The sequence below is a fragment of the Rissa tridactyla genome, chromosome 12 (genome assembly GCF_028500815.1).
Source record: "Rissa tridactyla isolate bRisTri1 chromosome 12, bRisTri1.patW.cur.20221130, whole genome shotgun sequence".
Classification (NCBI taxonomy): Eukaryota; Metazoa; Chordata; class Aves; order Charadriiformes; family Laridae; genus Rissa; species Rissa tridactyla.
This window is the reverse complement of record NC_071477.1, coordinates 11,668,434-11,689,714: the sequence shown is the minus strand read 5'-3', so window position 1 is coordinate 11,689,714 and position 21,281 is coordinate 11,668,434. Positions and strand designations below refer to the sequence as shown.

At 56.1% G+C, this 21,281-nt stretch overlaps 1 protein-coding gene across 1 annotated transcript; it reads right to left on the bottom strand.

Annotated features, from left to right (window-relative positions):
• Positions 1–59: 59 nt before the first annotated feature.
• On the bottom strand, positions 60–12,798 carry EMILIN3 (elastin microfibril interfacer 3). Its single transcript, XM_054218867.1, has 4 exons — positions 12,495–12,798; positions 8,541–8,663; positions 5,243–5,490; positions 60–4,697 (listed from the first exon to the last, which is right to left on the bottom strand). Exons 1-4 carry the CDS (start codon positions 12,689–12,691, stop codon positions 2,803–2,805), a joined length of 2,463 nt encoding a protein of 820 aa, XP_054074842.1. The 5' UTR covers positions 12,692–12,798; the 3' UTR covers positions 60–2,802.
• Positions 12,799–21,281: the final 8,483 nt, after the last annotated feature.

Sequence of the window (21,281 nt, the reverse complement as noted above, 5' to 3'; positions counted from 1 at the left end):
GCTCCTGCTCTTAACCCAATGCTGGGCTTATGCTGCTTTCCTTAAAGCCACCAAGTCACTTTGATTCTGGAAACCTCAGCAAGAAATACTTTATTTTTTTTTTCCTCCTTTCCAGTACAAACAGTCTTTCAGCTTTTGAAATCTGAACAAATGTACAAGGTTTTAAAAACAATAAAACACCAGCCTCAATACAGGATCAGTTGTCAAGGGCCTTGGAAAGCTGCCTGTGCAAGGACAACCTTGTGGGCACCATCTACTTCCTTCTCTGCAAGCAAAAAATAAAAAAAAAAGCCCTGTTTTATACAAAGTTCCTTTCACTCTTTAAACGTGAATAGCTGAGAACTGAAATACAAACTGTCCATAGCTTCAAGTGTGACTAGTCAGGAATAGTCCAAACATAGCACCATTTTCTGGAAGGTCAGACTTCTTCCTTGTCCTGGTTTTGTTACCGCCAGTCCTGGCTCCCTCTGTGCCGGAGGAAGCTGTTGCTGTTCAGCTGCTCCCGAACCCAGCCCTGGGAAGGGGTGAGCCTGGCCTTGCGTTAGTCTTCTCTTTGGTTGCTGCAGCCCTTTTTCTCCCTGTTGCGAGGGGATGGGGAAGGGATGTGGGGTCCTGTGAGGCGAGGGCTCCCTGACCCATCGCGAAGGACTGAGGGCTGGCTTGAGAATCCTTCTGTGGGCTGGGAGGGGGAAAATAGGTTTTGTTGTCTAAAAGCAGGTTTTGCGGGATGCCTGAAGGCAGCCGGAGCTTGTTCCTCAGCTGGAGCAGTGTCTCAGCAGCTGCAGCGTAGCTCCAAATCAGCAAAACCCAGAGCAGCAAGCGGACTCTGGTGCTGTGAGCGTTCAGCCGCCTGCGAGCTGGCGGTGGGAAGCCTGGTCCCCTCTCCCTGCTCGTACAGCTGGTGGCCCACGCTCCTCTGGCAGGGGAAAGAGCTTTCACCGCATCAGGGTAACACGATGCAGCCAACTGGACTCGGTGAGTCCATCACCATTCCCTGTGGTCCTCCCCAGCCTGGAAGCATCTGTTTTAGGGAGCTCATCCAGTTTTCATGGAGGAGGAAAGGCGCCTAGATGCATCTCTGCTGGGAGTTGCTGCTGCTGTGTGCTAGTCGGAGCAGGGAGCTGCTCCTTTGTGGGATGGGGGGGACCACGGGGGAAATCGTGGTGCAGAAGAGTTGGGATGACCTGGTGAGGGTATGGGGTGGAAGGGTCCATGAGCTGCAATGTTGAGCTGATCGAAAAATACCTCCCTCCGCTATAAAGTGCCAGATCTGGTCAGATGGAGGCTTTTTAATTTCATCCCTTCTGGTAACGAAGTCCCTGTTGGCTGAGCATTGGAGGCTGCCTGTGCCGGGCTCCCCAGGAAAAGCAGGTTTTGTGTGCACCAGCCACACCATCCCGGCATCTGCTCCGTGGGGCAAGGCTGGAGATGCTCAGGAACATGTACAACCTTTTCCAGCCTGCGTGTTCATGGGAAACCAGAGTCACCTTGGGTAAATCGCCTCAGTTTCTCATTCTCGAGGTCTTCTGAGAGGTACTCTGCCTTCCTCCTCCTCCGTGCCCCACATCTGTGTGGGACCCTGGAGCTTTTGGCATCCCGGCAGGCTCAGAGGAATGCGAGGAGGACGCAGGCTCTCGCTGTTGTGCTGCCAGACAGGAAAAGCCAGCACAGAGCGGGTGAACGCTCACGCTCACACCCTGCAGTGGCTCCAGCTCTCCTGCCCCAGGATGAGATGAGGGAAACCACGTTCACAGTTTAAGCAAAAAAACAGGAGAACCAGACTTGGAGGCCAGGACTGCCCCATGCCCAGCTTGGTCTCTGCAGAGACCTACGGACATGCGTCTCTTTGGGGAAGACGCAAGTTTTCCGTAACCTTTTGTGTCCGTCACAGGTGTAACCAGAGCACAGCGAAGTGGGGTTGTGAAACACGGCAGCCCCGAGGGACCGCAGGGACCTCCCCCAAACGCTGCTGTGGCGCGGTTTAGCTGCTCCGTGCGGTTCTCCGAAATACGGCAAGGGACATGGGGGCAGCGAGAGGAAACTTGGCAATGAGATGAGCACCATGACAGTGGGTTGTCCAAAAATATACATACACATACTATATATATATATGCATATGTGTGTTTTCCTAATGCATATCCTCATATACTCCGTAAGGCATGTGCATTTCCAGGGGGGAGGGAGCAGTATAAATGTATTTACCATACACGAGGAGGGCTGCCGTCTCGGAGAGGGGAAGGCAGTTCCCAGGGGGCTGTATGAATACGTGTGTTCTTTGAAATCCGCAATTCCTGTGGTGAGTTTTGTTCCCTGTAAGGAGCCCTGGCTCATCTCAGTCCCTGGATTAAGATGCAGGTGGTCTTTAGGTCAGAGAGACTCTATTCCTCAACTGACAACTGCAGGGTTTTATTCTTCGAGAAGCGATAAATCCACAAAAATAAAATAAAATGAAAAAAACAACGTTCCCGCCTCCAGCTTCCTCCTGAATTGTCCTGCTGGGGTCATCAGCCCAGGAGCCAACGCAACGCCCCCAGCCAGGCGGCAGTGACACTGCTGCACCAGGGTCGGGACAGCTGCTGAGCATCGGGAGGCGAGTACCGTAACGGCAGAGTTACGGAAAAGTGGGGCCAACAGGGTTTAAAAAATAAAACAAAAAAAAAGGGGGGGGGGTTGTAGCAGCTTTTAATTTATCTTTTCATTAAAAAAATTATCCCAAGAACTGTTGTCACATTGGAGCGAGTCTGTGTGATATAAGTTAATCCTGTCCTTCACGGGGAGGAGAAGCAGCACTTGGCGGCACGGCTAATGCTGCTTCCCCTCCGCCTGCTCTTCCAAGTGGCCGACCTGCTCTGCCAGCTCGGAGACCTTGGCTTGGCAGTCAAGCAGGTTGTCCTTCAGTCCCGTTATTTCCTGAGAGTGGGCAGCCAGGGTCCCGTTCATGTGGTCCATGTAATCCCACAGGCTGCCCGTGTGTTTCTCCAGTTCGTCCCTGATGCCATCCAGGCTTCCCGTGACGGCACCCAGCCTGCCGCAGACGCTCTCCACCCGAGCCACCCGGTCATCGAAGTGAGCAATCTCCCGCTGCAGGTCATGGGCCACGCTCTTACAGGAGCTCAGGTCACTGACGATCCTGGCTTTGAGTCGCTCCAAGTCTCCCTTGAGGTTCAGGACACGACGGTTGCTGAAGAAGAGCTGGGAGCCTTGGTCGTTGACTTTCTCCTGGATGGAGTGGACCTCATCCTCAATTTTCCGCTCGTGCTCATCCAGCGAGGAGTTGACGTGTGTCACGGTGTCCGAATATTGGGAGACGGAGTCCTTGAGCCCCGTCAGAGACTTGCTCACAGTGTTGAGGTTTATCTTTAGCAAGGTGATCTCCCCTTGCAAAGCCCCCGATGCTTCCTCCTCGATTCGCCGCTGGATCTCCAGGATGGTGGCGTTCAGCTTGCGCAGGAGGTCATAGTTGCTGTCCATCCGGAGGAGCAGGTCCTGGTTCTTGTTCTGGCAATCTTCGATCTCTGTCCGGAAGGTCTCCACGTCTTTGGAAGCGGAAGTGCAGCCCAGGGAACAAGTGCTCTCCAGCGTGATGAGGCGATTCTGTAACACATCCAGTGTCTCATCTGTGCGTTTTTTCATGCTGGCGAGTTCCCCCTCCAGCACGGGCACCACTGCTCCGTCCATGCCCACAGGAGAACTGACATTGTTCAGCTCCCCAACGATGGTCATGAACCTGTCCTCCAGGGTGTGCATTTTGTCTTCAAAGGCAGTCCTCATGCCATCCACCTCTGCCACCACCATGCCTCTCACGTTGTCCTCTATACCAGAGCAGCAGCTCCCCGTTTCTCTCTCTGTAGCATTGAGTCTGGCTTCCAGGTCCTCAAAGCGTCCTTCAAAAAGGTTTCCTAGGGTGACAGTAGAGATTTCTCCATCCAGCCGTGAATGCAGGTTCTTCTGTGACTCAGAGATGCTGTGAAGACCTTTCTCAAGGATGTTCATGCGATCAGTGAGGTAGTCCAGGTTGCTGCAGCAGCTTTCCACCACTGTCAGCCCTTGGATCTGGGTCTCCAGCTGGGAGATCTCTTTCTTGATCTCTAGCTCTTTCCCATCCAGTGTCTGCTGCAGCCGCAGGTTGGCAGCTTTCTCCTCCTCGCACTGCTGCCGCACCTCTTGGATCCGGAAATCGCAAGTGGTCTGGATCTTCCCCAGCTTCTTCTCGAAGCCGTCAAGCAGCTCTCCGCGCAGGTTGCTCAGCCGTGTGTCCACATACTCCTCCAGGAGGTCGATGGAGGTGAGGGGTGAGGGCCGGGCTGACTCCAGAAGATGCTTGATCTGTCCATCGTGGTCCAGGACCATGCCACGAACCTCATGCAGCAAATCTGCCTTGGTTTTCAGCACGTCGCTTACCTCCGTCACTTTGGTCAGGATCTCCCCCACGGGAGGGTACGTGGTGATGTCAGCTTTGTCCGCCACATCCACCAGGCCATCAGGAATGATGCCAAAGCCCACCATCGAGTCAGGCGTGCCCGGGCTGTTCATCAGGGAGCCGATCATCTTGGTGGTGTCCTCCTGGATGGCCAGCCGCAGGCGGTCCCCGAGGCCGCTCACCATGGTGTGCAGGCTGTCGTAGGACTGGGAAAGGCGTCTCACCTCCTCCTCCAGACGATCCAGGCGGTCCCCGAAGAGGCCGGGCAACTTTCTGCCTGCACAGGGAAAGAAATAGGGAGAGCACAGTCAGGGTTGGTGCTCCTTTAACTTCCCTCCTTGGCTGTCTTCTAGATTTGAGTTCTTTCCCATACTAACTAACATTAGATCCTGCCTCCCTCTTATTGTTGTTTCAGCGAAATATCAGCCCACCCTTCCTCCTCTCTTTGACTTCTCTTCTTAAGCTGATCAGGAAACCCTCTTTTTTCTTGGGATCAAGCCCTCTGCTGCAAAGTTCAACAGCACGTGATGAGGACAGCCCAAGGGATCTTCACTGTGAGACACACCCTATCAACCCCAAAATTAATGGAAAAATGCTTTAAAGCAATGAGGAAAGGCAATTTCGAAGCAGCATGCTTTGAAAGAAACTAGATTAAAAAAGCAAGTGATCCTCAAAGCAATCAAATGTCAGGTCTCTGATCAGAAAGCAGGTCACCTGCTGAAGGTTTTCTACATTCATGCCCTGTGCCAGAACAGAAAGAACGGAGAGGTTTGAGAGCATGGCGTGGTAACCTGGGGATGTGAAGCAGGAGCGAGGTCTCACCATACTGATTCTTCTTTGGTCCTGGAAACAGGTCAGGGTGGCTTTTTGGATGGGGAGGAAGTCTGGGGATCGGAAACATCTTTTGCCCAGGAGGCATTTTAGGGCTGGGATGTTGGGGCAGGAGGCCGGGTTGGTCGGTCGGGCTGTCATGGCATCCTTCTCCCATGAAGCCCGGGCAGCACCTCCAGGCCAGCTCGGTCACTGTCTTGTAGCCAATCTTGTACTTGGGTCTGAAGAATGTGCGGTACCTTTCCAGGAGAGGAGAGGAAGAGAGAAGACAGTTTAGAGAAGCAACCTCAACATCAAGCAATAGAGAAGAGCGGGGCCATGGGTCCTGTTGGGTGTAGGATGGCTGGGCACATGGGAAAGCCTGGCTGAGACCCATGTGCTGCACCTGAAGACCATGATTCCCCTTCTCCAACAGCTCTGGCTGCACCATAGCCCAGTGTAGCATTACAGTGGCCATCCAGGGACACAGCTCATTAACCAGCACTCCAAAAACATGTGCCCACCCTCTCCAGGACTGGACCACTAAATGCAGGTGTGATAGCACATGGTGAGGGTAGAGTCCTCCCCAACAAGTTGGTAACACAACCAGACAAGCCTGAGAAACAGCCTCGGGGTGAGCAGAGACATTATTTACGTTATCTGTGGTTTCTGGAGAGCTTTTCTTTGTTTGTCAAATTTTTTTTAACCTGGGACTCCCATTGTTAGTTTAGAAAAGCAGCTATAAGTAAGTGTATTGCTCTGGTCTCTGGCCTGATAGATGACCACTGTGACAGACGGCACACAGTTTGGCAACTTTTGGCCCAGGAAAGCACATGATGAAATGAAATGATGGAAGTGATTCCAAGTTCAGATCACTTCCAAGCGGGGTCTGGGCTGTTTGTTGGGTGTGTTTTGCACTTTGAATTGACCTAGAGAATTTCCTAATGGGGTAAAAAATCCTCTTCTCAATTCTAATCCTGTCCTGAAGCCTCTGAGAGGGTTGCAGCACCTTTGGAAATGTATTTTCTCTATGTGTGGAGGGCATCATTTTGATGGGAAGCCTAAGTGCCTTGGGCTGGCCTTGCAAGGGAGACCTTTGGCAGTGGGGCAGCAGAGCCCTGGCCAGGTTTACCGGGGTGATGCCATGGGGTGCGCACAGAAGAATGGCTCCTTACACATCCTCCTGCCCCAGGCAGGGATGCCCTGGGAGGTTTCTCCATCACCACCTTGGACACTACAACACTGATCACCCCATATACAATAAACAAGGGTGGGAGCCCACCTCTTGGCCTGGTGGGACACTAACACCCTCCCTCTCTGCTCTCACTCTACTTGGGGTCCCCACCAGCCCAGCAGGGAGGACCCAGCAGCTCCCAGCTCTTTGGTGGCACCTTCCCATGAGGTGGCAGGGATGGGACAGGACCCTGCCAGCACCCGCGCTCCCCCCACCAGCCGAGCTGACCTGAAGACAGCATGTTTCTCACCACCTCTGAAACACCAATGCTTTGAACCCGCCTTTTGGAAATTTCCAATCTGAATTTAGCGGGGCCTGAAAACCCTGAAATTTGCTGTTTTGCAACAACACGTACAATCAGGCCCTTGTTCTTCCCCGGCACGTTCAGCAGAAGGTCTCGGAGGAGGAGGCACAACCATCCATGCTGCACAGAGGGGCTGCGTATGGCACTCGCGCTTACCCAGTGGCTCGGGGCAGCACATGGGACCGAGCTCCATGTCCTCCCTGTCCCTGCCCGGGTCCTCAGTGTCCCCGGGCAATGCCACTGCCACGCGACTCCCAGCACGACACAGCCACCTCCGTATGTACTGCAGGGCAGGAGGAGAGAGCAAACCCAAATCCTCTGTTCTTTGAATCACTTCAAAACTTCTTAACATCAACAATTTCCCAAAGGCACAGGACAGTTTCAGAACAAGCTCTTCTTTTTGTTATTCCTCTTCACAGACACTGCTGAGTTTCTGTGGCCTTTCCTTCTGTCTTAATGTGTAGAAACCTGCCTGGATGGACCATGGGAGGACACTGCTGCACCCAGCCACTGTCAGGGGATGAAGTGAGGATGAGGATGGCATCCAGAAGGCAAGGCGCCTTCTCTGTGTTGCACTGGCCTCTGCAGAGGAGCCCGGAGCCCTTTGGCACCTCTGAAACATTCTCCCCCTGCTCCAAATGGTGATGAGGGGAAGTATTTATTGCAGCTGCACAAACATTAGCTGATGGCCCCAGCGTGTGAAGAAACCATGTTTCCCTCTCGTGCGTGGATGCAGCATCTGAGGCTGTGCTGAAAGTCCAGCTGCGGGTACGGCTGCTTTCAAAAAACACTCTGGTGTCACCCTGGTTTTGTCTGAAGGGCTGACAAGGGTGAGCATCGGACACTGCGGAGATGGGAGGGGCTTTGGGGATCTCCTCCACGGGTAGCAGCTGCCGCAGGATGTGAGTCCTCAGACGCCACTAAAGCACTTGCAATGGGAGCAAGGAAGGAGCAGGTCAGCGAGTGGGTCCGACAGCCGGTCTCTGCCGGGAGAGGCTGCGAGCTGAGCCCGTGGCACCGCCGGCATGTGGTGACTCCCAGCTGGTCACAGCACCATGTGCCGTGCCACAGGAGGGGTACCAGGCTCCGATGAAAGCCCCTCTCAGCCTGGTTTTCCTCGGTGCTGGGCTCTGCTGCCCTTGGCAGCCTGGGGAGGATGCGGGAGCATGGAGCAGCATCCCCAGCAGAGCACAAAGCCCCAGTGTCCATCTTGCCCTGGCTCCAGATCCGTCTGCAGCTCCGGCATGGCGGGGTGTTTCCCTCCAGCACCGACGAGGTGGCAGAGAGTTTTGCAAATATTTTCCTGGGGCAGAAAGCCTTCAGCCATCTTCCTCTTCCTCTCAGTCAAGCTCTGGCCTAGCTGCCATCTTTCTGACAAATCGCAGGTCTTTAACAAAATCCTTCCCTGCACACGTGCACATGCACCCCCTTGGCTTCCCATAATTTCCTGATTTATTTCTGACGAGGGATAGAGCTCCCTCTCCCTCCTGACAGATCCCACCTTGCCTCCTCCCAGCACCGCTGCCCTGTCACTGACTGCCTCACCCAGGAAAAGCCCCTCAGCCCTCTGGAAAACACGGGTCGATGGTCAGAAGGGTCAGCCCTTTCCGCTGCTCTTTGGAAAACAGAGGTTGGTGGTCGGAAGGGTGGCACGGGGGCTCAGGAGCCTAAGAAGAGCTGCGACCCGAAGAAGGGAAGGGGAAGGGGAAGGGGAAGGGGAAGGGGAAGGGGAACGGGAAGGGAGCCGTGCCCCAGCATCCCCCAGTACTCACAGCACTTTTCCCGGGCACTTGGGTCCCCAGCTGCACTTGTGGTACTCAGCCTTGACATAGCTCTCAGCCCCATCCTGCAGCGTGCACGTCACGTTGCGCTGCACCACGTAGGCGCAGTAGCTCCTAGGGGGAAGCACAGCGAGATACCGTCACCCCCCGTCCCAGAAGATAGCAGTGCCCCAGCTCTCCAACCAGTCCCCAGACAGGTCTACCTGCCCTGCCTAACACTGCCATCAATGTCCTGGGAGGGTCAGCAGCTGGAGGGACCCCCCAGGCATCGCCCATCCCACCCACTGGTGACAGGGACAGCAGTGGAGCCCAGGGGAGTGGGGACGGAGCAAAGTCCCCTGGTGCCCAGCACGGCTGCTGGGCGCGCAGCCTTTTCCTCAGTCCAAGTGGCTCCAGGCATCTCTCCTCTGGGTTCCATCTCAACGTGAGGAGGAACTTCCTAACTTTGAGGGTGGCAGGGCACTGGCACAGGCTGCCCAGAGAGGTGGTGGAGTCTCCGTCTCTGGAGACATTCCAAACCCGCCTGGACGCATTCCTGTGAGACCTGCTCTAGGTGACCCTGCTCTGGCAGAAGATTGGACTAGATGATCTCCAGAGGTGCCTTCCAACCCCTGCCATTCTGTGATTCTGTGATTAAGGCGGTGCAGCTACACCCCTGTGCCCTCAACACAGCTCTGCTCGCCTCGGCTGTGCCGGGCTCTCTGCTCAGCCTCGGGCAGTGCCTGCCCCGCAGTGTCACCCCGAGCTGGTGGCTGCCCCATCCTCCCCCAGCTATGGTCACTCCACAGTCTGGCCCTGCCTGAGAAACCAGTCTCGGTGCTGGAAACAAGCTGTGCCTTACGATATTTCACCAGCAATTTCACTGTCCGCAAGAAACCCAGAGCCCCCCCCAAGGAAGATCCGAGGTGCCACCATGCTGCAGGAGGCTGGGTTGGGTGCTGCAGCTGTCACTATCACGACCGCATTGTCACCAGTGCTGGGGTCACCCAGAGCCTCAGCCCTGGAGCTGGGCTGTGCTCAGCACAGCATGACCTGGGTGGTGAGACAGGCTGGGGGGACAAGCAGAACCCCACCAGCAATGGCATTTATGGGAACAGCATCCCAGAAATAGCTCCAGCAGTGTCTGGTAGGGGTGGTCCATCCTCCTGCACCTCCTGGAGTGCTGACAGCCCCAGGATCAAGCCCAAAAGCCTTCAGATGTTGCTGTGGGTACTGTCACACCCACATCAAGTGTGATGCTACACTCAGCAGAGGGAGAGGCAATGCAGGCTGGACGCTCTGCCGGGCTGCAGCATCACAGCCCCCTCCACCATGGAGGCAGGGCCAGGACCCAGGTCCTGAGCTGGATGGGGCCTGGAAACCTCTTCAGATCCCTTGGACGGGTGGTGCAAGGAATGGAGTGTCTTCCCTCCTGCCATCACACCTGCAGCCGGGTGCCACAGGGTACCAGCCAGCTCTGGACACAGACCCTCTCCCGAGCCGAGCAGCAAAACCAGGCGCTGAGGCTGAGGTGGCTGGGAGGAAGGCTGGGTGGGAAGGATGCGGGAGTGCTGGTGGGACAGATGGAGGCCAAGGCTGTTCCAGCTGAAGGCAGGCCTGCCGGCAGGAGCAGATGGACTTGGTCCACAGGGGCAGAGACAGCAGGGATGTGCAGTGAGGCAGGGATTAAGAGCACAGGGAGGTGGCAGATGGAAGAGCGGGAGGAGAGGAGGGCACAGGCGAGCTGAGGCAGAGTCGGAGGGTCAGCAGGATGGAGCAGATGGGCCGGCGCGAGCTGCAGGTGTGGGGAGGTGTTCAGTGAGGCGGGAGGACCCAGCTCTCCCTGTGCGAGCTGGGATCGCTGCAGCTTGGCTGCCTGGCCACAGGCTGGGAAGCAGCCGGGGTCCCCCGGCATCGCCATCACACAGCCTGAGGAGAGCAGCCTCGGGGCTGACCAGGGAAACGAGCTGCGGGGCCTCAGCCCAGCTCTCACGGGCTTGGCGTGATGACGATCTGGATGTTGTTGAGAGACCTCTGGCAGGTGCAGGCGAGGGAAGGGACTGGGACAGTCACGATGGAGCAGAAGGGTTTGGGGAGAACTGTGGTATCTCCTGTTTGGGGGAGTGAGCGTGTGCGTGCACAGACCCCCAGCCCCCTCACTGTCACCCTCTAGGGACGGAGCAGCAGAGCTCTGGCTCACACTGAGTGCTGAAAGATGGGTGAAGGAGGGACAAGCAGCGATGGCAAACACGTGAAGATAAAGTACGTCCCCCAGCCATGCCAAGACCCACTTTAAGCCCCCCAGTGCCCCGATTCAGAGGCCCTGAGCAGGCTCCTCCACCTCCAGCAGCCCGTGTGGGGCAGGAGCTCCCTTGGTGAAGCAGCAAGATGTGAGCAGGCTCATACATCCCAGCTCTCCCTGCTCCCTCCAGTAGGGACCCCCCCACCCCCAGCGCATCCCCCTTGCTGCCCCCAGGAACGGCACCAGCACCTCCACCCTGTCCCCCCGCCCAGGGATCTCTTTCCTCCCCTGGGATGGGCACCGCAACTCCCGGCAGCGACCGGCATTGCCAGCGGCTCTGCCCTGGCCAGGCTCAGAGCAAGTGCCGGGATCCGAGCAGCTCCCCGCTCCTCCAGAAGTGAGTCATTTATCCGCGCACAGGGCCACGCGAAAGCAAAGGCCAGCCACTTTTCTTAGCTGGAGGGAAGGGAGATCATGCGTGCGTGTGCCTGTGGAAATTTAGAATCACTGCCTATCCATAAATCCAGGATCCACTAACAAACACACTGCAAACCCCTCTGTAAGTAAGCTAGTAGCCAACACGGGCAGATCTACTAGCCACTACTAATACATACTGCTTGCCTGTGACTGCTTGGGTTAGGGTTGTTCTGGCTTGCTCCTTCTCAGAAACCCCTCTCCTTCTCACCCACCTGTGGCTAGCAGTTTTATAGCTCCAGCCTGATGTTTTAAGAGTGAGCAGCTGGAAAATGTTACGGGTTTTGGAAAGCTCTCACTGGCACTGCCAGTATTGTTCGTCTCGAATATTACTTTATTCATTTCAGCTTGTTCCTAACACCACATTCTCCCCTTTTCAAAGCCCGACAGAAACGGTTCTAGCAAACAAGCGGGGAGGGAAGCAAGCCCCCCACCAACGTAACAGCCTTTTTGCAATTGAATGGAAAAAGTCTATAGTATTGTATGTGTAAAGCCTGCATTCCTCATCTGCCTGAGCTTTCCAGGTTACTTGAAAACATATTTAAACTCTGGTAAGTCTGTGCTTTACAAGCAAAGGGGCAAATTTCAGGCGTAGCTCTGTGCCCTGCCATCCTCCCCTCCCGCACTCCACACCCCCGCGCCCATGTCATGCAGAACAGGTACATGCACATGAACGGAACCTGTATATGAACATAAACACACACGTGCATCCCCCTCCCCACCACCCCCCCGTCCCTGTCCCACAGGGGACGGCAGCACGCATGTCCTCCCCCCGCACGCAGCCCACCCCGTCCTGGAAACACAACCCCCGCATCCTCCTGCGCTGAGCGCCCCCCCCCCCAGCCTCACCGTACACGGAGGGGGTGCAGCGGGACACACGGACACCCCTGCCCTGCCCGCCAGCGCCTGGCCAGTACCCGGGGCAAGGGATGCCGGTGGGCGGTACCCATGGGATGCCCGCGGCCGAGCCCCGGGAGATGGTACCCACGATGGGTACGGGGGGGTTGGGTACCCACCAAGGGGTGCCCGCGGCAACCGATCCCCAGGGGATGCTGTCTGCTGAGCCCAGACGTGTTGCCGGTACCCGCGGTCTGTGCCCGGTAAGGGATGCCCGACGGCAGGCGGTGCCCGGAAAGCCCCGCCGTGCAGCCCGGTAGCCAAAGACCGATGCCCGGGGGTGTTGCCGGTTCCCGGTGCCCCCCCGGCTCGGTTGCGCGGCCGCGGACGGAGGCGCGTAGAGGGTCGCTTACTTGTGCTTGCCCACGGGCTTGCCGGGGCCGAGCTGCGGGCTGGAACCGGCCGTGTAGAGGCTGTACCTGCCGCCGTAGGGCAGAGGGGCGGCGGGGGGGTAGAAGGCACCCTTGGCGTCGGCGAGGACCAGCAGAGTCCCTAGGGAGAGGCAAGCGAGCAGAGCTCCGCGGCGGCGCAGCGTCCGCTCCCGCCTCATGGTCCCGGGCCCGGCGGTGCTGGTGGCGGAGGAGCGGGACGGGGCCGTCGCGGGTCCCGGCTGCCCAAGGGACCGGGGGACCCCCCGCTGCCCCTGCCCTGCCCTGCCCGGCGGCACACGCTGCTCCACCGCCCGCCCGACCCCTTTTGTACGGCGGCGGCGGCGGGGGCGGACCGCGCTCCTCCTCCCGCCCTCCCACAGCCGCCGACCCCCGGCCCCCCCACGGGGGCCGGGGGTCGGCGGCTGTGGGAGGGCGGGAGGAGGAGCGCGGTCCCGTCCCCCCCCCCCCGCCCCGACATCCCCCCGACATCCCCCCCTTCCATCCAGCATCACCTGGGTTTTGCGGGAAGAAGAGGGAAGCGGCACCGTTTTGGAGCCGGCATCAGCCCTCCCCATTAGATTTAGGCTTCGGTTCCAGGTTCCGGGAAAGAGGTGGGAATTCCTTGCCTTTCCCCGCGGAGCCATGGATCTTCCCACAGCCAAGTGTGTTTTCCTCCTAGGTGGCTTTGGAAGGCAGGTTTGGGTCTCTTACCCCTCCTGAACGCTGCAGAGATCCCCGCTAACCTGCACCCCGATGTCCCCACCTGCAGGTGACCCATAGCAGCGGGGGCTGGGTGGTAAGCACCCCACCCTGCCCTGAGAACGCTTCCCAGGCACCACACCATTAACCACAGTGGTGTAAAACCCCTTGTGTGAGCCACACAAGATTTGCTGTTGGGTGAAGGAGAGAGGACACCCCCCCGGGGCTCTGGACCGTTTGGGAAGAGGGTAACATCCCTAGTGCAACCCAGTGGAAGGTCAACTTGCAGCCCTGCAGAGTTGACACCATGCCAGGGAGCAGGAGATTTTGTCACATAGGTAGAACCTGGGCTGAGCACCCCATTGTCCCTGGGACACTTGCACCCTTGGGCATCCCACCAAGACCACACCAGGGTTTGATGAGGCCCCTGCCTTGGCTGGCAGAGGCCAGCACCAAGTCAGCCAGGGCAGGGAAGCACCACGGCAAGGTGTGCAATGCTTCTCTGAAACTCTTGGAGGAAAACAAGAAGTGGCTGAGAAAGGATGGCTGGGTGGAATCACAAATGCAGGAGTGAAACCTGCTGCCAGGGGAAGGAGGCATCAAGGCTTGGGCTGACGCTGAGACAGAGATGATAAGATATGGAGACAAATGGCCTTTTTCAGTTAAAAGGAGCCTTTGGCTCGGTCTGAGGTGAATACAGAAACATTAGCAGGAGAAGAAAAATCCATAGGAGAGCCGTGCCCGGGGAGGCAGGCTGGAAAGACCAGGCGGAAAACCAAGAGGAAGAGGAGGAAGCCTGTGTAATGAACCAGCGCATCCTCTCAAGCGGCTCCCGCCTCTCAGTTCAAGCTGCTGCAGGGTGTTGCTGTGAGCCGCCATGCGCTTGTCAGGCTGCACCCCAGAGGTGGCTGCGTTATGGTTTTTACATGGTATATTTGGCAGCTCATGAAGCACTTCTCCTCCAGCTGGTGCATCGGATTGTTCCACTCTGCTGGGATGCTGCAGGAGGGATGGTCTACGAGCAACTCTATAAAAACAAACAAAAGTCGACCGAACCTGCATGGTTTAATGCTGGATGCCAAAGTCGAGAACTAACCTTGCGCACAGCCTTAATTTTTTTTTCCCCTGTGCGCAGGGAGTATGAGCCAGTTTTAATAACAGCGTGCTGCACGTGTGTGTCTGAGGCCTCGGGAAAAAAACATCTGGTGTTGCACGGTTTCAGAAAAAGCCCTTGGTCCTGGCCTTCAGGCCCGTGCTGCGATCAATGGGCACGACAGGGCAGAGTCAAGAGTGCTCTCTCCTCGCCAGCCTGGCTGTGAAAGGGAAGGCGGTGGGAGCCATTGCACTTGTGTGGGTGCATGTGTGCATCTGTCCGCCCGTCCCTGCCGTCCAACCCCACTTCTGAAGCTCCAGGTCGCTTTCTGCCAGATTCCATAGCGAGGCAGCATCCTCAGAGAGACCAAATCCCGTTTTGTTGTTCTATTGTCTAATTGTTTTATGAAAAAAGGCATCTGGGCAGACAAGAGAGTGCCAAACTTTGGTCCTTACCGAGGAAATGGATTCATCATCAACTCTATTATAAGACATCAAAGAATCCACACGGGGGAGAGCCATTATGAGTGCCCCAAACCATGGGAAAAACCCTCATGTGCCTTATTAGCCATGAGATAATCCAACCATGAGACACGGCGCGGCGAGAAACTGGGATTCGTTAAGTTGCACTTCTCAGGGAGCAGCTCGGGTTTGACTCTCTGAGGCTCAGCCACGCTGCTGCTGGTCCCCACCACACCGCGAGCCCCGACCAGGCACAGGAGGGTGCCCGTGTGGGACCTGGCACGTCATCCTGGTGTTGGAGAAGTGCTCTTTGGGAGAAGAAACAGGAGACTCCTTCCTACCAGGGCATCCTCCTGACATGGGCATGTCCCAGGGGTTAACAGAGAAGATGACAAGCCCCATCTCACAGAGCTGTGAAGCACACGCTGAGCACCAAGGTCTCCAGCAGAATGGAAGGGCTTTGCCACCCAGAACTGCTGCTGAAAGGCTCTGCAGACCTGCTCGCTGGTAACCTTTGGGTGAGGGAGCACCAGCCCCTGGTGCCTCCTAGAGGAAAGCCCTGCTTTCCCTCCTGGCCTTGGCTGGAGAGTGAAGGGGATCAGATGAGAGCTGCTGGTGATGATCAAATCTGGATGCTGGCCAAACCCGAGACCCTACCAAGGGACTGCCACAGGGTTGCCCGACCTGTGAGGCTGTATCCATCAGTGTCCCGGTGTGAGCACCTCCTGCAACAGCTCAGCATGTGACTAGAGTGCTCGTTTCTCCACCTGGACTGCCAGGAGTTAATTATTTGGGTTACACTTCTCACCCCTGCACAGCTATGCTCCAAGCCAGCCCAGGAATGAATAGGTAGAAGTTTTTCTCTACAGCAGAGATTTGGTCAAAAAACAGGGACATTGTGCAGGACCCAGGAGGGACCCAGAACCAGGAGCTCAGCTGGAGGAGATGAGAGTAGGAGCAGAGGTACTACAGGCAGCTCTTCCCCTGCTCCATCTCCCAGGGAGGGCCGGGTGACCCACCGTGAGGCTAATTTCACGAGCGGATGACACCAAACAGTGACCCGTTCTGCTTCACATGCTTTTTAATTAACACCTGCGTGGCCTCATCAGCTGAATAGTTGCTTCCCTTCATGGGTCAACAAGCCAGCAGCCTCTGACCTCCCATTCCCACCTGGGCACGATGCTCGGTGCCTGCACAGGGCGCAGGGGGTGTGCGCTCTTGCACCCCCAAACCCTCCCGCGGGCCGGCGCAGCAATAGGAAAAGTGATAGGACAGTCCAGGGCCTCTTCAGCTCTGCTTGCTCTTGGCCAGGACCAGCCTTGTCCACCCTAATCCTCAGCTTTAAATAGGTACCGCTGCTGGAAGGGCACCGGCCACGCTGGGCAGGGTGGGATGCACTGGGCGCAGTGGTAAGAGGGCAGTTGAGTTGCCCTCTGTGTTGCCATGGGAGAGGAGCAGATTCCAGCAAGGGAAATTTAAGTTGGGTATTAATAATAAAAAAAAATATCTGGTAGTAAAATGAATATAGCCCTGGAGAAGACTGTATTGAGCCATCTGGAGATTTTAAAGGAAAGGTTAGGTAAAAAAAAAAATATCTGTCAGGACCAATTTGGGGTAGGGAAATGGATTGGATGTCTTCCCAAGATCTCTCCCAGCCTGGGTTTTTTTCCGAGTACAAATTCATTTCCCAAAGTGGCAAGGCAAGAGAGCAGCTCAATTTAGAGGCAGAGTTTCTCCCTCATGATTCCCAGTGGATCAAAGGCATTCCTTGAATTGGCACTCGCAGAGGCCTTTTCCCTTGGCAGCGGGTCTGTGTCTGTGAGAGAGGGAGCCTTCTGGAAAGCCCGGCTTTCCCAGGTGCAGGTCCAACAGGATCCACCCAGCGCTCGCTCTGCTGTTTCAGAATCCCTGGGAAGACACCGCAGACATCCCACGGCTGCTTCCCCTTCCCTGTGGAGGAACGGGGACACTAAGCTGCCCAAACTGTCAAGCAAGATGCACGTCCCAAATACCATAGTCCAAATGCCAGTGGGATGCCAGTCCAAGGAGAGCAGTGACACCATCAGGGCCGGGATTTCTCCAGATGCTCCAGTTCCCCGCTAAAACTGAGCTCAAGGAAGCCCTGCGTAGTCATGGCTCAGCTCCAGCACTGGAAGCTCTTGCTGGCTCACAGCAAACGCTTCTGCCACATCCCAGCTCCATGCTGGGCATGGACCACTTCTCCCGTTGGCCTCAATGGGAAGGAGATGCAGGTGAGTAGGCAGGAGGCATCCCTGGTCCGGCCGGTGGCATCAGAAACCCAGGCAAAGTCACAACATCTGCCTTGTTTGGAGGTTGCCGAGGTTTTGTTCTGAATGAGACCCTGGCCCCGCTCCCAAGGGGTGGGACTGCAGTGTGTGTGTCCCCCAAGCCATGGGGCTGGGGGCACCTGGGTTTGCCCAGGCTCTGGAGGAAGCTGCGGCCGGGGGCTGAGAACAAACTCCCTTTCTTCGTGGGAAAGTGTAGTGACTTGAAGTGGTCAGACAGCCTTATCTCTGGTTTCGAAAGCCACACGCTGATCATTTGTCAAGATTAGCGCGTGCGGTAGAAGGGATGGAGCTGTTCCAAATCCGTGCTCACATCTCTTCCCTGGGCTCAAGGCCATTCATAAAAATGCCAGAGCAGCGGCGGCAGGCAGCACATACTGGGGCTGTGGTTTGGGGAGGATGAGGAGGGGTCAACCGCAGGTTACACAAGCTCTGAGCGGGGAGAAGAATACACAGGTTGCTTTATTTATATATCCGTTAGCATCCTTCCTTCAGGAAAATGCACAAGAAGGCTGGCAGGGGAGATTTAGGAAGGGCAAGAGGCAGGCAGGAGGTCCTTTGTGTGGGACAGGGGTGATGTGCTTTAACAAAACCTTTCCCAGCCGTGCCATGACTCCGGGGATGAGAGAATTAACAGGAACAGCCGTGGAGATGGAGCAGGAGCGGTCTCCAGGGGCTGTCCCAGCTGGATTCAGCGGCACACGGATGCAGGGTGGAGAAGATGAAGAGCGATGAAGAAAGGAGGTGACACCCTCCCAGTAAACCCCAGCATGTTGATGGCGGGACACTGGGGACCTGGCTGGACCTAGGCTTTGTGCTGGGGCCGGGGCTGGCCCTATAGCCCCCAGGGGGGAGCAGCCCAGGTCTCAGCTGGTCCCCGTCAGCCCGGGCTCAGCTGAGCAGGAGCCTGGGGATGCTGTAAAAGGCTGGGGGAGGAGCAGGCAGGGGCTGTGTGTTTCTGCAGCTGGGCTACAAGAGAAGAGGCTCCTCTGCAGGCAGGTACAGATCTGGGGGGAGCAGGGGGTTCTTTATTACAAAAAAAGAAGTTTGTCAGCTCCTGCAAGGATATCTCTGAAGCCCAGGGAAGGTGGTAGGGGAGGAAAATGCCTTCAGGGTGGGGGCTTGAGGCTGGGTCAGGCACAGGGCGGGAGCAGGGTTTGAGTTGCGCACTGGGAAAGAAGGTACTGGTGCAGCTGGGAAGCTTTTGCAGGAGGGTCCTTCCAGCACAAATGCTTGCAGAGAGGTACGTGTGCTTCCTGGCTTGGCTGGAGAGAGCTCTGGCAGTAGATCATGGGCTTGTTCAGCCTGGCTGAGACCACGGGGTGGGGGGGGTCCCTGGTCCAACCTGCTCGAAGCAGGGTCAGGTATGGGATCAGGTGCCTCAGCTGCTCATCTCATGGTTCCAGGAGAGGGGTTTGGTGGCAGATCATCCCCCAACACTGACATGTTATCCTACAAACCCTGTTGTTGGCAGTGCCTGAGGAGCCCTGGCTTTGGGGGAATTGCACGGTTTCAGGGCTACCTGCTGGCCTGACCTGCAGCCAGGTGTGCTTGGGGCTTCTAAAGCAGCTCAGTGTCGCATCCCAGCTGGTGCATGCCCCAACGCTGCAGAGAGGTTGTCTTCTGCAGAAGCTGACCTCATGTGCTACCAAAATAATTCGCTCATTTCCACACTGTTGCAATAGTTCAGCACTTGTGCTTCAGATGGTCCTTCCCACCTCTCCTAAATGAAGGCTTTTCTGCAGGTGCAAGAAACTCTTGGGTTTCTTGCTTGGCCAGGTCCTTTGCAGAGCTGTTCCTCTGGCTTTCGGGAAGATCCATGTTCTTCCTTGTCTGCACGTCCAGCTGGGCCAACTTTGGCCTTTCCTGGGAACAGCATGATGGCAGCAACCCAGGGATTTAGCCACAAAACCTCTGCTCGGTGACCTCATTGCTGCGCGCAGTGGAAGAAAAACACCACAAGAGCGGAAAGAAAGTACTTTTCCTTTGGGACCTGGGGAATATTGGAGGACATTAGTACAAATGGACCTCCTTGCTGATTTTTTTTTTTTTTTTTAAGTCACCCAACAACAAGGCATAGTTGAGCTAATTGTAACCTCTGACACTCCTGCAAAGCACAGAGATTGCCTGGCATCGAGGTGCTGGGATGCTTGGGAGGGCTGGCTGCCCCTGGGTGCCTGGTTCCTGCAGGTGAGGTGAAGGATAATAACCCAGGCAGGGAGTTGGATCTGCTGGGGTGACTCCAGAAAGAGAGATGGACCTGGGAGATGGCTTTGGAGACAGGTTTCCCTGCACATGGCGGGCCTGAGTAGGCAACAGCCAAGTGTGGAGGCTGCTGCAGGGCTCTGCGTGGAGGCAGCCTGAGAGTTGTCCTCTGTCTCCACCGTCTCCTGCATTTTGGGGGCAGGAGCCACATGGAGCCTTACTGGCTGCTCCAACAGCCTGCCTGGATGAGGACTCAGGGAAAAATATGTGTCTCTGGGGTGGGTGGTGGAGGGCAGCCCTACAAGCCTACCTGGGACAAGTTATCCTACGCACCCAGTTCTCTGGTTTGTGCCTATTTTGGCCTCGCCATGTCCATTTTGCCCACAGGTGGGGTTCTGGGGCAGAAAGGAGGTTTCACACACCTTGAGGCTGCTTGCTCCAAGCCATGGCCAGCGCGGCTCCTGCGTGTCCCCGAGCACCGGGTGACTTCTAGAGAGATCAATGTGGCAACAGCTGGGCTGAAACCCTGCCATTACCCATGCTGTTTGAGGCAGGGGGATGAAGGGAAGTTATTTTTGGGTCCGAAGAGGGGCACTTCATGCCCCTTTGCTGCCCCGTCCTCTGAGGTGACCCCCCAGGCACGCGTGTAGGGCGTGCGATGGGGAACGGCCATAAATAACGGGCAGTTATTTATGCACAGGCAAAGGAGCGGGGAAGAAAGTGTAACTGATACCAGCTTGGGCTCCTTCCAGACCTGCTTGGAGCTGGGACCTCGTGGCTGATATTTGGCTTTGCCGGCTTCCCTTTGCAAGCAGCTGTTCCTGCGGGCCCTGCATCTGCGTTTGGCCTTCTGCAGTGTTTTGCTAATCCTCTTTCTCACTGTACAGCGACGTGTGCTCGCCAAGGTCCCACTGACCCATCACCAAAAGGAGGGGGGAAAAAAGAAAGGAGGAGGAGAACTTGATATCTTCTGCAAGTGAAATAGCTTGGGTTCAGTCTTGGAGAATTTCCCGAACTCTCAAGGAATTTCCTGATCTTAGGAATCTGCCAAAATTTGGGATCTGCCTCGGTTGGGCTGCACATATTTTCAGAGCACACGCTGCAGTGCTGCGTTGTGGGTTTCCACCCCTGTCTTTGCGAGGGCTCGCTCTATCTGAACGGGTCGAGAAGACCAGAAAGGAAAACCTCCCTCTGACCGGCCGCAGGGATTTATTTAACATCCTCCTGCCCTTTATTTTGGGATCAATGGGATTTTTCATTCTAAACTCCTGTCTTGCTTCCCTGTGCCAAACCCCAGGCTGTTACTGCAGCCCTCATGTGAACATGGAAACTTGGGTGCAGTTGTAAAACTTTAGGTTAGTGGCTCACTGGCAGACCTGAAATTAAAGGCATAACCCCAGATTGACTAATATCGCATATTTTTACACAAATTAATGCCTTTACAGCCGAAGGCAGCCTCTTTGCTTGTAGCTGGGGCTCGGCATTCATGTGTTTATTGCACGTATTTCAAGAGCAAACAAGCTCCTGGGTGGGGAAAGCGCAGCCCCTCCCCTCAGAACAAACTCGAATGAAATTCCTCAAGGTCTTTTTTTCTTTTTTTTTCCCAAAAATTAATGCTGGCTGGATTTCGACCAGGTTGTTTTTGACCGGCTTTAATCTGTGAAATCAACACCGAGTCAGGAAATGCTTAGATTGACTCTGAACGAGGATTTGGCCAGAACTTTTCTCCTATTTATGAGGGATAGTTGGAAGCAGCAAAACCTCCCGGAGGGGACCTGTCCTGACCTTCGCGCTCATCCAGCCCCGTCCAGAGGGGCTTTATCAGCCCTTAACATTGATTTTCGTCCCCAGGAACTCAGCAGCATCTTGGGTTGTGCACGATGCTGGAGTCTAGGATAAATTTTCCACTGGCTTCAGTGGACTTTGGACCAGGCTGGTGGGACAAGTTTCCCTGTGGGCCAGCAGCACTGTTTTGGAGAAAACCCCAGTTCCCCCCTGGAAAATG